A 15,965-nucleotide genomic window follows, 5' to 3' on the forward strand; every position below is an offset into this window, starting at 1 on the left:
ACAGAATATACAGAAAAACAAAATGCTGAATTCTTTCACCCCCGACTTTGCAGTGCATGCAGGAGAGAGTTGTGCTTTGTACTAGGCCAATGCTCACAGCATTTTGAGCCGTGACAGTTTCCTTCATCAGAACTGTTATTGAGAGAACCCTTGAGTAATGGGAACATAGGACTTTTATTATTCACCAGGATTTCAGTAACACTGATTCCAGAGTCCAAATCGCATTTCATGCATCTCTTTCAGTGCTCAGACAGTGAGAAAGCTTTTTGCTGCTATAAATCTGAGTCTATACCAATGTGCACTATGGCTATGCAGGCTAAAGCATAGAGCGCACAGCCTTGCAAACACACTGCCACCTAAGCTTCTTGGTTACATAAGCCTTTGGTGCCTTAAGAGAACATTGAAAGGAAGCAAAAGGTGATGTTAGACCAGTAGACTGGCCTGCAAGATAGCCATCAGCATTTTTTTGAGTACAGAAAGACTATTCTGTTGCCAATAAAATTGTAACTGAATGCCCCAGAAGTTTTCCCCAAAACCACCCTCACGCAATGTGAGGAATGCGACTTATTTTTGCAATACGAGATATTTATGATTACCAGAAAAAATTAAAGCGCTCAACATGGAAATAAGACACGACCTATTGTTACAAAGAATATTAACAAATGGCACCACCATATTGTATTCTAAACTCCATGCGACACCATCCGTTCAAGGCAAGGCAGTCCTTGTTCAGCAAAGACACAAATGTCTCTGAAAACTTATGAGCTTCATGCAGGCAGAGTCAGTCGCATGCAAAGCAAGCAGCATTTAACATCCCACTTTTGTCATGTTACAATGGCAATTGCATGTCACCATAGCAGGGCATGAGGAACCAAAGAATTATGGCCTTTAAACAGAACGTGTGACAAGTGTTTTTGCAGTTAGCAATAGCAAGTAGAAGGTCTTTTACTATGCCTTATTGAAGCTCTGTCCTCTATAATACTGACATGTTTATCATCTTGTCAAACTAATCTTTTAATGTAGCTAGACTCAGTGCTTCTCTACAGTGTCGCTCGCTTTAAGGTGCAGATTTTGAGCAGTCACGCCTATTGTGGAAGCGTTCACTCAGCTAGAAAGGAGGAGAAAAAGCATTCAAGCCTCTGTGCATTAACACTGGAGAATGAAGAAGCAGTTGAACAAACAAGTGGCAAAACTTAGATGCTGCTAGACACATTGACAAGCTAAATGGAAACCTCGGTACACTGCCAACCTGGGAACCTAGCTAATAGGGAGAATAGAGTGCTTGGTTTAGGTGTGAAAATTTCAAAAATGCTCATTTCTAGTGACTTAGGCATTTAATGCATTACTGTATGCTGTATTCTGACAAGTATAAATCGATGTTGTCACAATCCACTATTACGGGTGAGGCCTAAACATAGAATGTGCCTATTCACAGGGTATAAAGTAGTTCTGGCTAGGCCACTGATATCTGCCCCACGTGAGCGAGCGTCAAAATCAATATGCATGAAGCTTTGTGAATAAAAAGTAAATCTGATGATGCCCACTTTCTAAGGCGAGCGGTAGATAGTGCGAGTAGATGTGCGTAATCTTCATCATAGCATCCATCACACCAGGATTCGAAACCAGATGAACATTGGCAGTTTCACCTGCCTGCAGGCCTGGAAGGTGCGTCAGCCCATGTGCCAACATCCACTCTCCAGAGCCCCCCACTACCTGCATATGCCTTACAAACGACTGCGCCCACTACTCATCTAGACATCTTGAGAATTCCCAATACTGCAGTGCTGACGCAAATTTGAAGACACAAATGGCTCACTTCATCTAGCAACTGAAGATGTGTATATAAGATACAAACGTCAGATACTATAATAATGCATACACTGCTGCACAAATCATGCTGATCATCCACGATGCCTTTCCTTTAGGCCAGTGAGGGCTGTGAGTTGGCGGCCCGACTTATACGGTGCATATACGCAAACCTGTACACCTCGCCCCACACAAATGGTAACTGCAACAATACGGAAGCAATCTACATTTGGAAACTTCCAGAGTAGTTAAAATACCACTTTTGTACGGTGTACACAAACAAAAACGATCTACACGAGCATTTCTGAGGAGTTTAGATGTTCCCAGAAGATGCATGCTGCGGAAAATGGAAAAGACTTCAGTATGTCAGATGCTCGAAATTAAAATATTCCTCCAATTTGCAATTTATGAGCTTGATAGAACCTGTTTTGAAGCAACTGACCCATCTTGTACCAAATCAGCAACTGCTCTTCTTGCTTCAGAGCAGTTTTTATAAGCTGGACTGGAGTGCGCACTGGCTGCAACTAGAAAAACCTAAATGGAAGGCTCCAGCACATGAATATTGAATGCAACACAATGGTGATGCGTTGCATTTCCAAGTTCATTTATGGCTTTTTATGACTATGACTATGGCTTTTGAGTCATTAGCAAGTTTCAAAGGACTGACAAAAATAACACATGACATAAGAAACAAGTCTATTTGATAAAACTGTGACATAGTGCTTGGCCATTACCAAAAGCAAAGGCCTCAAGTTTCAAACAGCTTTGGTTGCTGTGTTAAGAGATGTTGAGGTTCTTTGCCATACGCCGACCATAATGTCCAAAATACGAGAGCCGAGCCAGGCCAGCCTGTCCTGCAGACACCAGCCAGGAGGCGCTTGTGTAGTTTGGGCTCCAGCACACCTGAGGCAAATAAGACAGCATCAAGTAAGGTTATTTAAAAAGAGTTAACAGCTGGGCTAGCTCTTGTTCCATTATCTGTTTAAGCACAAAGGACAGAACCTAAAGAAAGGAGTAAAGTTTGTCTTCCTTATTTCTAGCGCTCGTGTTCATCTTCCTTCTTTCTGATAAACAATGCGGTCAAGTTTCATCCTGCAGTTGTCCTTCAAGGGTGCCCAGCACAGTTCAGTCCGATTCTTGCCCCAGTGTAAATAGCAACTGTTAGGCCCTTTGTAGCTCCACTGACATTTGCATAGCAGAAATTTACAATTGTGAAAAAAAAAAGAAACACCAAATAAGCCACTCCATGCAGCTGCAGTGCTCTCCATGTTTTCCTGCCACAATGTACCCAGACTGTGTGAGGGCAAGCAAGCTAATACAGCCACTGCCACTGCTTCAGCTAACTAGTGCGCAATACTAAGGATCAACTTCGTGGGACTTAAGTCAGAAAAAAGTGAGGAGGTTTAAGCATGGCTTGAACTTAGGGATCCTACCGAAAGCTTCATTAGGCATGGTTATGCACGATTTGATGGTTTGAATTAGGGGAATGCTCAACCACTGCCTTGAGAGTAGCTGTGATAGTCCCTGTAACACTGTCATTTCTATCTACACTACGGAATGGTCAACATTACACTTCATTAGGTCAAGGTCACTTGTTCAAAGCTTCTCTTCTTTTGTGCTTTGTGTCTTCATGCTGTACCACTCACTATGCAAATGTACCAACTCGCCCAACTGTCCATCCTTACTCAAGTGCCTCTTAGAACCTTGTTGATATTGTTATGGACTAGGAAGGAGGAAGAAGCAGGCAGGGCAGTGGCATGGGCAGGAGCGTTCGCTCTAGGCCGCCAACACACATTAAACGTCATCTCACGGTCATCAAACATTTCTCTATTCTCCTGCTTTCAACGGCTTGCTGCCTTGTAACAATATGTATCTATAGTTCCTAGAGCTCCTATTGTTACATTATTTTTCTCCTGGTTAAGTGGGGACCCGGGTCTTTGCCGCCGAAATCGGTCAGAAAATCGGATTTTTATTCTTCTCGTTTTTGCGATTCTGAGATCTTTCCGCAGCTATCTCAGAAGTTCCGTTGAAAAATATCACCTAATTTGACCGTTACAGCATTCCAAAGACGAGAATCTGCATGTGTGGCCCTTTAAACTGAGGTCAAATCGCGCTGAATTTCGATCTCTCACAGTTCGAGAAATATGCGATCTGCGGGCATAATCTTGGTGTCATTCGAAAGATCACGATTCAGGCCATTCCTATATCTCGGTTGGTGACCTTGAGCGCGCCCACCGAAGGAACAAAATCGCGTGAAACACGCCCTGCTATTAGACTCCCACTGCACGTGAGCAAAATGGCGAGCTTTGGGTGGCTGGCGGCGTCGACTGCTCTCGGTCCGGTGCCATTTTGAAAGCGTCTCTACTGCAGGCCCAGTCGGCCTAGCGCCGTTCCCTCATTGTAACCACAACGTGAAATGCACAATATTAAGATTCACGCTTCGCTATTAGCCTCAAAAAAGTAGCGAAAGGAGATAAACGCGCCGGGGACGCTGCATCGCCTCATCTGGTTATCTGCAATCAATGTCGAAGTCCGCGATGGCCTGATAACGGCGTAGCATAGCCGGTCGTGCTCAGTGCGACAGCGAGGAGCGGCACGGTCTACCGCGTACGGAATCGTGATGGTGCAGATGAGCAAGTACAGCTTTCAATGCTGGGATAGATCGCCCTGTGAGGCAGTGCCGCGACCAGCTGCAGCGGCAGTCGTGAAGCAGCGTCCCACGACACGCGGAACATCGAGAAGATTGCGTGGAATCCCAAATCTTGCCGAAATAAACTTTCTTCTGAATGCTACGCGGTGCAAGACGAGCAACGGTCGCTTAACACTAGTTGCAGGCCAACTGCGTTTACAGCATGAAACTGAAAATGGCGATCGCGCGCCAGAACTTGGCACCAACTTTTGCGAAGGTCATGATGCAAACGCACTCGTCTTGGTGGCTGCCTCCGGACCATGCATTCCATTCGCCGGAAATTTCATTCCTTGAGGGCGAATTATATCAACAGTAAATGATACATTGACATCAGAAGCTAGTCAGAACCCACTTTAATGAGTTACTGTTAGCTTTGGTGCTTTAAAAATTTATCAACACGTTTTTCATCAATTTCTCAAAATCAAAATATTGAGGACGGTACTTGTTTGGTGGTGCGGTATCTCTGGTTCTACTTATGATATTGCTATAATTCCTTTTTCACCAGAAAGGTAAACTCATGTACAGTGCAAAAATATAAATGAATTTGTGGTATTTAATGAGGAAAGTCTTTAAAAATTGCATGTTTTCTGAAGTGTCAAGGTGGCTTCTTGGTCTCTGAACATTGACAAGCTGTAACTTTGGTTAAAATGAAATCAGGACATTCAATCTTGATTTTTGCATTCTGTGTGTGTTCTAAATTGATTTGATACATCAGTTTTCATTATAACTCCTGTAGTTTTACTGACAGCTCGCCTCCAAACAAAGAACATAAAGTGCTCAATATCTTCAGAACTAAATGGCTTACATAAACTTATTGTACATATTTGAAATTGGCACAAAAAGCTGAATAAATAGTGCGACTTTCATCAAAATCTTCCAGTAAATAAAAAATATTGTCTTATGACCAGGGTTCCCCCTTAATATGCTCCCATGTATTAACATATGAGCTGGCAAAGCATCAAGGAAAGACAACAAGCCAACGTACCAGAGGCCCGACCCCGCAGAGACATAACTTGAACGGAAGAAACACAGTGGCTTCTCTGCAGAGCTTTAAGAGCATGTGGGGTGGGGGGTGAGACCATTTGGCAACTACAACTATGCGCTTAGCACAGGTGCCTCGGAGCTGGGGAATGTAGCATGAAGAGAAAGCACATGGTGACCGTCAGGTTGTGACGGCTTCTCCACAGTGCATTAGTGTAGGGGCTGAAGCATCAAAAATGAGGAAGCTATTCTCATTCAGCCTTGTTATCAACATCAATGTACTGGATTTGTAGCTAAATATCTTCGGACTTAGGACTACTGAAATGTAGACATAATTTTGTGACTATTCAAAAATAAGCTGTGCATACTTTATGCCAAGAAATGCTAACCTACAGTGAGAGTGTCAATTCTAAAATACTTTGTATCTCATTCAAGTTACATTTTTCAACTTTGGTTTGGCTTGTACGGTTGAATGTCCCAAAGCAACTTGAACTAGAGAGATGCTGAAGTAGAAGGCTACAGAAAGTTCAGCCATCTGAGGTTCCATATATACGCTGACATCACACAGTACACAGGCACAATCCTTTTTGCCTCCATTGAAAAGAGACTGCCGGGCTGGGACTCGATTCTGCAGTGATTCAATTATTGAGCAGTGATTCAATCATTCGCGAAGCAAAATATTAGGGTAGCTTGCAAAGAAGGAGCCGGATATAAAACTGTCCCGAAAAAATTGGGTTCAACTTATCATGCAATTATAAAAATGCATCTATTCCCAAACTAAGCGCTGATAGTTAAGCCCATATGAAGCTATTTTACTCCTCTTTTCAGAAACACAGACTTTGCTCGGTAGACAGCAGTAATACTTAGACACAAAAGGGTTTTAATGGACTACCGGTGAAGTACATTGATCTAGGTATTATGTAATTAGTGTAACAATTATAGGTTCTGGAACGATATGTTTCCAAAATGTTCGAGCATTGCCCTTCAGCAATATTTGCTCACTGCTCTGTTGGAATGTGCAGAAGCCTTCATCAAAAAAAAAAAAAAAGCATATGGGGTTTAATGCAACAAAGCAACATCGGCTTTGATGTATGACATAGTGGCGGGCTTCGGTGTTATTGACTACCTTGGGTTGTTTAACATGCAGTCAAATCCCATAGCAAAGGAGTGCCTTGCGAAATGGCCGCAACTGAATCCTCATTCTCGAACTCTGTAGTTGAGCGCCCTACAACTGAGGCACCGCGACGAAGGTTTAACAGAAAAAAAAGAAGAAAAATTAGAAGAATTAGAGGAAGATATTCAAACAAGTCGATTGTGCATTAGAAGGCACAGAGTGGCCTGTGCAAACTGCATTCTGCTATGCGGCAGTCTGCGGTCGCATGCTTCAGTAGCTGTGGTATTCCAAACGAAAATGGGAGTATATGATTTCTGAGCATTTGCTTTAAGTTGTACTGACGGCAGCGACCTGTTTTGCTTTTATATGGTGCTTAACGGTAGCATTGCTTAGTCTGAGACACTGTACATAAAAGAATCCATCTCAAGCACCGTAGACTGACTGATGATGTCCTTATCCAGTATGGCATACTCAACATGGACGTTTTTTTTGTTGTTTTTTTTAAATGGCGCTTGGGATGATAACCTGTTCGCATTTCTTTTGCAAGAGGCAGATAGGTAAGCAAAACTGCACCAACCGGGAAACAATGCTTGTGCAGGGTGCACATGCAGGTGTAAATCACTGTGCACGCTACGTGAAAACGCATCCACACTGAGTAGGGTTCGCTGCTGTGCCGAAGGTGGTGACTCTGCTCGATCTCGAGGCCAATATTGAGTTATATGGCACAAATGCAACCAAGGATATGATGCACCAAACACAGGAATAGAAGAAACTGGTAGGATAGTCAGATATTTATAGTTTGTTTAATATGTTGGCTTTTTTTGAGGAATTTATTCATTTGCGAAGAATCAACAAGTGCTTGTTCACCTAAAAGTAGCATGGGATATGATGGGCTATGTTTGCTGTAAAATAATGTATATTTATTCCTAGTTCAAGTTCTGTGCAGAGAATTAAGATGTGGTTTGCTGTCAATGCACTACTGCACCTTTGAGAGAGAGGTTAGCCTTGTTTCAACAGTAAGAAATTATGAGTAAGGTGGGTGTGTCTGATGCGTAAGTGGCATAAAATGACTTCTATAAAATGTTCTTGATGTTTATACATCTTCCATTCTCCTAAAATGGGTTTTATTCTAAGACGTGCTTGCGCAGCGCATGCATCTGCTTTCTCGTTGCCGTCAATACCAACATGTCTAGGGCTCCAGCAGAACTGTATGTTATGTTTCTGAGATGTGCTTTTAATTACCATATTTACTCGATTCTAAGTACCCCCTTTTTTCATGATCCCAATGCCGTCAGTACAAATTTCTGTGCAGCTATCATATTTTCCTTCTAGTGCAAACAATATGTACTCCTGTGGTGTTTGCCTTTTAAATATGTCACATACTGCGGGGAGGTTGTACCATGGTGGCAGAGGGTCACTTCTTGTGGGATGTTAGGTAGACTATTTAGTAGCGTCAACTCATGGCATTTATCTTTAAAACGCAGCATCATAAGCATTCTGGTGGCTTGCAGTAGAGTAAATTTTCAATGGGCATTTGGTGATGACAGCACAGATGTTCTCGGAGGGAAGGGAACAGATTTTAAGGACATATGCGCATGTCAGTGCGGTCGACCCTGCAGAGCAGGGATTCTAATAATGATAATACAGTCGCGCCCACTTATAACGGCCCCACTTAAGACGTACTTTCGCTAATAACGAACGAGACCGGAGCGACCGCCAAAATATACATTACTTCAATGGCACAAGATCGCACGTATAACGAACGTCCATGAGCGCTGCCAATCGGTTACAGCGAACGGACGGCGTAAACCCGGCGCCCCGATACGAGATAACGATGGGCTCTCATTCCTTTTGGTCTGTTTTCGCAATCAGCCTCGCAAGCGAGCTACCCTTTGCTCGCCGAAGCGCGCTGCCTATGAGTGTCGGCGCGTGGTGTGGCCTCCAAGGCCACGCTGCAGCCCCTCCTCGCAACTCCGCTCCCCTCTCCTCTCGCCATTCCCTCGTCTTCGCCTGTCTCCACGGCGCCGGCCGCCGGCATAGTCTTCGAAGTTTCGTCGTTTCGTTTCCTGGCTGTTCCATTGAGCGGCCGTGCCAGGGGTTGTTAGGTAGACTATCTAGTAGGGTCAACTCATGGCATTTATCTTTAAAGCGCAGCATCATAAGCATTCTGATAAAATGTGGCTTGCAGTAGAGTAAATTTTCGATGGGCATTTGGTGATGACGGCACAGATGTTCTCGGAGGGAAGGGAACAGATTTTAAGGACATATGTGCATGTCAGTGCGGTCGATCCTGCAGAGCAGGGGTTCTAATAATGATAATACAGTCGAGCCCACTTATAACGGCCCTACTTAAGACAAACTTTCGCCGAAGCGCGCTGCCTACGAGTGTCGGCACGTGGTGTGGCCTCCAAGGCCACGCTGCCGCCCCTCCTCGCAACTCCGCTCCCCTCTCCTCTCGCCGCCCCTCCTCGCAACTCCGCTCCCCTCTCCTCTCGCCATTCCCTCGTCTTCGCCTGTCTCCACGGCGCCGGCCGCCGGCATAGTCTTCGAAGTTTCGTCGTTTCGTTTCCTGGCTGTTCCATCGAACGGCCGTGCCAGGGGCGCGGGGCGCCAGGAGGCAGGCCTCTCCATATGCTAGCGGTTGTACTGTTTGCACGGGCGGACTGAATGCGCAGTGGCGTGCGCATGCCGCTGCATTCAGTACGGCGGCGACGGTTCGTGGCCTCCCGGAGGCCATGGGCGGTTGAAAGCAACTACGGTAGGAGCCAACAGGTGGCAGCACTGATGCTCAGGGATGCCTCTCATTGGTCTCCCCGCTGCATACTATGCCCCGCTGTGTGTCCGTTCCGTTCCATTCCTTAGGCACTTCCTCGCTTGCCTCGCGTGATTGTCGCACGTGCACATGTGCGCACGTGCTCCGTCAGTTGCGGCGCTTTGTTGTCATTTTCGTGTGTGTGGTGTGAGCGCTTCGTCTGTCGGGCCTGAGTCGTATAATTCGGGATGGCGGACGGAAATTGCCTGCCTCCAGCGGTCACGAAACGAAAAGCGCTGGACATGGCAATGAAGCGAGCAATTGTGACGGAACTGTCTCAAGGTGCTAAAAATTGCGAGCTGGTGAAGAAATACAACGTGTCGAAATCAACCATCTCAACAATTCTGAAGAATAAGGAAAAGATCGCCAGCTCTACGCCAACACAGCGGACAGAAAGCGTCTGCGGAAGGCCACCTATGCGGACGTAGAGGATGCGCTGCTGATGTGGTTCGTCGACGCACGGGCTCGCAACATTCCGATAAGTGGACCAATGATGCTGGGCAAAGCCAAAGACTTCGCATTCCTACTAGATTTTCCCGACTTCTGCCCAGGCAATGGCTGGCTACATCGGTTCAAAGTGCGGCATGGGATTGTTTTTAAATCGATTGTCGGTGAGGCGCGTTCGGTAAGTGACCAGGACGTTGCCAATTTGCTTGCAACAAACCGAGCCATTATTGCAAGCTACGCGGAGCAGGATGTGTATAACGCAGATGAAACCATTATTTTATCAGATGCTTCCAGACAAGACGCACTCCATGAAAGGGGAGTCATGCGCTGGCGGTAAACACAGTAAAGTGCGCGTTAGTTCTTCTGTGCACTAATATGAATGGCAGCGACCGGCGCATGCCGTTTGTAATCGGAAAATCCAAGAAGCCACGTTGCTTTCGGAACCATGTACCCGTGCGCTACAGGCACAATACTAAGTCCTGGAAGACACGGGATTTATTCGCAGAGTGGCTGGGCGAGTTTGACCGCGACATGCAGAGGCAAAGCAGGCGCGTGCTGCTGTTGCTCGACAATTGCTCAGCGCACCACGTGCAAACGTCTCTGACGGCAGTGACTGTACCTTTCCTGCCGCCCAATACCACTTTTAAAGTGCAACCTCTTGATTTGGGCATAATACGCTCCTTTAAGGCATCGTATAGGCGCCGCATTGTGCAGCGCTTGCTCATCGCCGTTGACCGTCCGGCCGCTAACTTGCCGCTCCGAGTTTCATTGTATTCAGCCCTTGAGATGGTGAAGGCGGCCTGGGCGGAGGTGACGACCGCTTGCGTGCGAAACTGTTTCCGCAAGGCCGGCTTCATTGACGCAGTACCGGACGTCGGGCCTGATGCCTCCGATGATGATGATTCCGGCGGCGATTTGTGGCAGCACGTCGTCGACTCCGACATGGGAGGCCCTGGCATTGGTTGGCAGGATTTTATTTCTGCGGATGAAGACGCGGATATTGCAGAACCGTGCACGGACGAAGGCATTGTTTCTGAAGTGCGGGCCGAGAGCGACGCGGAAGAATCAGATGAAGATGAAACGTCTGAGCCAGCACCCGTAAGCACATCTGTAGCAATGGGCTATATAGAGGGCCTCAGACAACTTGTCTATGCCAAGGGACTCGGCGAAGAGCACGCTAGTGCTTTAAATAAACTGGAGATCGCCCTCATCGCATCTGCACTGCAGAAACAGACGAGCATCACAGACTTTTTTGCTAAGAAATAAATTTCGTGTTTTGACCGCCAACTTCTTTTTTTTCTCTTTTTTAGTTTGTGGTCCAGTTACTACGAACTTCGGGATATAACGAACGGACGCCGCGTGACGCTCAGGTTCGTTATAAGCGGGCTCGACTGTAATTGGTTCACAGGAAGGGAAAGGTGCAGTATCTGCCACATCTGATCTGTGGACACCTGAACCGCACCATAAGGAAAGGGAGGAAGGTGGGAATGAAAGTGGAGAGAAAGGGAAGCTATAACGGCGGGCTACGGAATTATTTTGACCACCTGGGGATCTTTATTGTGCGCTGACATCGCATAAGGAAAGGGAGAAAGGTAGGAGTGAAAGTGGAAAGAGAGAAAGGAAAGCCGTAGTGGAAGGCTATAGAGTAATTTCGACCACCTGGGGATCTTTAAAGTGCGCTGACATTGCACAAGGGAAGGGAAGAAGGCAGGAATGAAAGTAGAAAGAGAGAAAGGGAAGCCATAGTGGAGAGCTACGGAGTAATTTCGACCACCTGGGGATTTTTAAAGTGCGCTGACATCACACAAAGGAAGGGAAAGTAGGAGTGAAAATAGAAATTGAGAAAGTGAAGCCGAACTGGAGGGTAACAGAGTAATTTTGACCACCTGGGGATCTTTAAAGTGCGCTGACATAGCACAAGAGAAGGAAGGAAGGTAGGATTGAAAGTGGAAAGAGAGAAAAGGAAGCCGTGGGTGGAGGGCTACGGCGTAATTGCGACCACCTGGGGATCTTTAAAGTGCGATGACATCGCACAGCACACGGACGCCACTTCATTTAGCCTCCAACGCAGGGGTTCTCAAACTGGGCTCTGCGAAACCCAGGGGTTCTGTGAGCTGCTCATGTGAGTTCCGTGAGCTTGCACTGGACAACACCCCCAAACCCCCACCATCCCACTACCCTTCCCCTGTCCAACTTCTTGCTGAGCCTGCAGGCCAGGCACAGTACCTAGGGCATTAGCTTATTCTAGCTCATTTAGCCTCACACCATCAGCGTAAGAACTGTCCGCAGCTGAGACCTTGGCGTCATGCTAAAATGCTGCACACCGCTGGCTTGCCCATGCACAGCTAAGCGTAGCCTCAAACATCTGCTTTTGCAGATGCCTTTTGTGGGGAGTAATATTTTCAAAATATCAATAAGGTTTAACTGTATTCAAACCATGAAAAGCAAAATTGTGCTACATGCCTTTGACCCTTTTCTCCAACCTAGCTTGTTTGACTACGGTGCCATTAAAAAAAAACCAAAAAAACAAGTACACTAGTATGCAAAATGAGCCACGAGGCTCGTCTGTAGAGGCAAGTGACCTCAAAGCAAAGACGAAATGAGGAGTGGAATGCCCATCAGGAGACAACATTATCCATTCTTCTTTTTGAACATAAAGACTGTGCCCTTCGTTGGTGTAGAGATGTACCATGCATATCCACTGCATCACTGCGTCCTAAAACTGTGAGAACTGGTTACTACCTACTCTGCTTGCGCCACGTTACTAATTCCTTCAACAAAAGGTAAACCACTAATCAGCTGAAAGACTTAACAGTGTGCTTCAAGAAACCTGCAACTGCACAGCTTCTGGCCTAAACCAGATAATGGTTGAGAACACCATTATTAGGTCTTTCGGATTAGCATGCTCATGTACGAGCATGTCTGTAACCTCACCACTGCTTGTAACGTCCGACTCTAGAGCTTTAGAACTGCATCACAGTACACGCGGCCCCCCTGTTTCACATAAAGTTACAACTGTTATGACTGGATGGTTTTAGCACAGAGATCCTACACAGAAAAGTACACTGAGGCAATTAAACTGCAAACTTATCAACAATTATCAGAACATGCTCTTTTGTTTTAATTCCTTCTCCTTTTCCAGCAACAAAGCCACCTTTGATAAAGCACAAGCCCTAATATGCTCGAGTCCACATACAAAGCATGATGAACAGTGCAAACAGTAAAAACTTAAAGCAACCTGCTAGACTTTCCAGATAAATTTAGTACTGACCCCTTTAAAAGCACTGTGATTAACACACTTTGGTTGGCAACCAGTGTAGATGCAATGCCATTTTTGTAGCACCATTTGATTTTGGAAATGACTGCTCTTTCGAGGATGGTCCTGCTACCCCTGTGCTAAAGCAGGTTCCCCATGCAGAGAGGTTTGGTGGTACTGACCGTGTTCACAGAGTTGAGAGGGTACAGGTTGCTGCCCCTGGAGAAGGAATCGTTTTGTGATGACACACGCTCTGCCGACTCATCCAGAGCTGAGCCTTCTAGATCCTGCGAGGAAGGAGCAGCACTATGATGGTGTCACCTCACACAACCTCAGGTACCAGACTACCCACAAAAGCCAGCCAAACGAAACACACCTTGAAAGAGAAGCTCTAAACATGTGAGGAGTCTACACACAGGAAATTAAAAAAAAGAAGGCATACATTACATGCATACGCTAGTTTTTCTGCACTGTTTGAGCTATTTACTTTTCGAACTTTTCTCGTTGACTAAAAAGCTTAGTAGGGTTTCTTGTTTGGTGGTGTTTTTATTGCCAAGAAATATCTCTTTTATGCGTGTATCAGACTTGTCACCCAGAAGATAAAAAAAAAATAATAAAAAAAAACTATGTCCTGGCACCGCAACTCCGGGTACAAGACGCATCCTGAGAAAAAGCTCTTGGTGACGTCCGAAGGAACAGGATTGCTTGACGATACGACTGGTTACTTTCTATGGTTTATGCAATTTGATGTCCCAAAGTGATTTAGGCCAGGGGTGACAAGGGGTGCCGTAGTACAGGTCTCTGGATAATTTAAACCACGTGGGCTTCATCAACTTGCACTAACATCGCACAGTACACGAGCGGCTTATGTTTCACCCCCCCCAAAGTTCAGCCTCTGCGGCTCGGATCGAGCCCGAGCCCCTGACTGCACTCCAGCAGTATAGCGGGGCTTGAACTATGGCGTCAAGTGATTCTACAAAAAGATGGCGCCTTGCAAGCAGTGCACCATGTCTGTGAAAAACATTCCGAGCTAAAGTGCATCAATAAAGACATGAGATGCTGTTTATGTTTATAAAGGTTAGTGCCCCGGCAAAGGATGCAGTCAATTTGAAACTAGCCTGTTGTCATAGGCACTTGATGATGAAGAACAACCAGCCAACCACGAAGTGCCTGCAGCTACCACAAAATGACATGCGATGCTTGGCTGCCCTGCATCTTCAACTGCTGCAGAGAGCAGTAGTGTGCGGTCAGGGCCGCTACCAATGCTGCAGCTATTTAGCGAGGCTGTAACTGTGAAATGGCAGACAGTCCAGCCCTCTGCATGGCCATGTCATAAAATTTACCCTGATGGCCAGCAAACAGCTGTGTAAGCAAAGGCGCACCTAAACCAAAAACGCCGCTTGAAGTCACTGCTGCAGGTAGCTGCAAGTACTTCACTGCTCCTACGAGCTGTGTTGTTACAAAAAAGTTGGTTTCTATTGATGACTACTTGAGCAGTGCAGTTGTGTTGCTGCAAAGAGAAGCACCTCACTCCTCTGAGTTTCCTTACATGGTGGACAGTGTATGAGATACTGAGTCCTTGAAAGCCTGCGCCGACAAAACGATTTTGTGTCTTGGTGGGCCTAATTTTGAAGGCTCCTCAGAAGAGGGTTTCAAAAAGTGGCCACCAAATTTGTGCATTATGTAGAGGAACTTCTACAGAGCATGCATGCCATCCAATAAGCATGCGTACAAGTCCACAAAAGTGTGCAGTTCATTTGCTAGACATTTTCAAACGTTCCCACTTTTGCGCTGTGCAGCAGCATGCAGTGCCCCGCATTCACCCGTGAAGCAAGGTGCTAGCCTACCTGGCGAGAGAGTGTGGTGCGTCTCTCTTTGCACCTTCTCTTCTGCTGTCTAGCCTGTCTAGCTGTTGATGAAAAAAAGGAGGGGGGCAAGCAGCAAAAATAAATGTAAACTGAGCCAGGTTGACTGGAAATGGCTCGTTTTTCCAGCTCGGGCCTGTGTATGCTGAGGGTAAATGCAGCAGCAGTCTTCAATTGCCCATATTTCTGGTGCTACACATGCTAATCGAAAATTTCTGCAGGGGATGATAGGCGTTTCAATATCACTATCATCGGCTTTCCTTATTGTTGGCAGGCCCCTTTAGAGCCTGCCTCGATGTCCAGCCGTTAAAGGCATTTACTGCAGTTCAGTGACAACATAAAATGTAATGATTCCCAAACACAGTGGAAGCACATGTCTACACCATGAACATTTTCCACCAACTTGCAACAAATGAATGCTTAAAAGAAAGATGGCCCCCAGGTACATTCGTACGACTGCCTGGAGCCCGCAATGTAGCTACTTTCAGAAGGGCACACTACACACTAAAGAGTCGAGTGTCTAAGAAAAGATCCAACTGAAGCAAGAGAATCTTCCTTAGTTCCTGATGAAGCCTTCAGTGGGAAGCTTAATGGCTTCAATGTTTCTGATGGACAAAGAACTACTGAAGAAGAATGCGTAGCAGCTGCCGAATGCAAGAAAAAGAGCAGCGAGCATACTTGCAGCAATGGAGCATTGGCTGCAAGTATGCTCGCTTCCTCGTATTTACAGCCCATCAGCACACTCTTTCTTCAGGGGTAACAACATTTAGCCCCTCCTGTGTGTGTAAACGACAAGAAAGTGCTTATCATTGATTTGTATGAACTGAGGTTTTGATCCACTCACATTTGTTGCTTTTAAGAAACTAAAAACAAAGGACACTTTCCAAACAAATGGTATTCTTACTTTAAGTGAGGTTCAGAAAGGGATGGTGGGCCAACGCAAGAGAAATGGCCTACACAGGGTTTATGGATGCGGGGATGGTGTTACGGCACCA

General features: G+C 45.9%; 1 protein-coding gene across 3 annotated transcripts in view; it reads right to left on the reverse strand.

The window, feature by feature from the left end:
* Nucleotides 1-2,078: 2,078 nt before the first annotated feature.
* Nucleotides 2,079-15,965, reverse strand: part of LOC146183562 (uncharacterized) — a 196,957-nt gene continuing 183,070 nt past the window's right edge. For all 3 annotated transcript variants that reach the window (XM_084609149.1, XM_084609148.1, XM_084609146.1), the window contains 2 exons: nt 13,288-13,392; nt 2,079-2,709 (listed from right to left, as the gene is read on the reverse strand). In XM_084609149.1, the coding sequence (XP_084465275.1) occupies nt 2,584-2,709; nt 13,288-13,392 (231 nt within the window). In that variant the 3' untranslated portion in view covers nt 2,079-2,583. The remainder of the gene's footprint in view (nt 2,710-13,287; nt 13,393-15,965) is intronic.

Source organism: Amblyomma maculatum, chromosome 7 (assembly GCF_055883805.1).
Source record: "Amblyomma maculatum isolate TAMU_Amacu chromosome 7, ASM5588380v1, whole genome shotgun sequence".
Lineage (NCBI taxonomy): Eukaryota > Metazoa > Arthropoda > Arachnida > Ixodida > Ixodidae > Amblyomma > Amblyomma maculatum.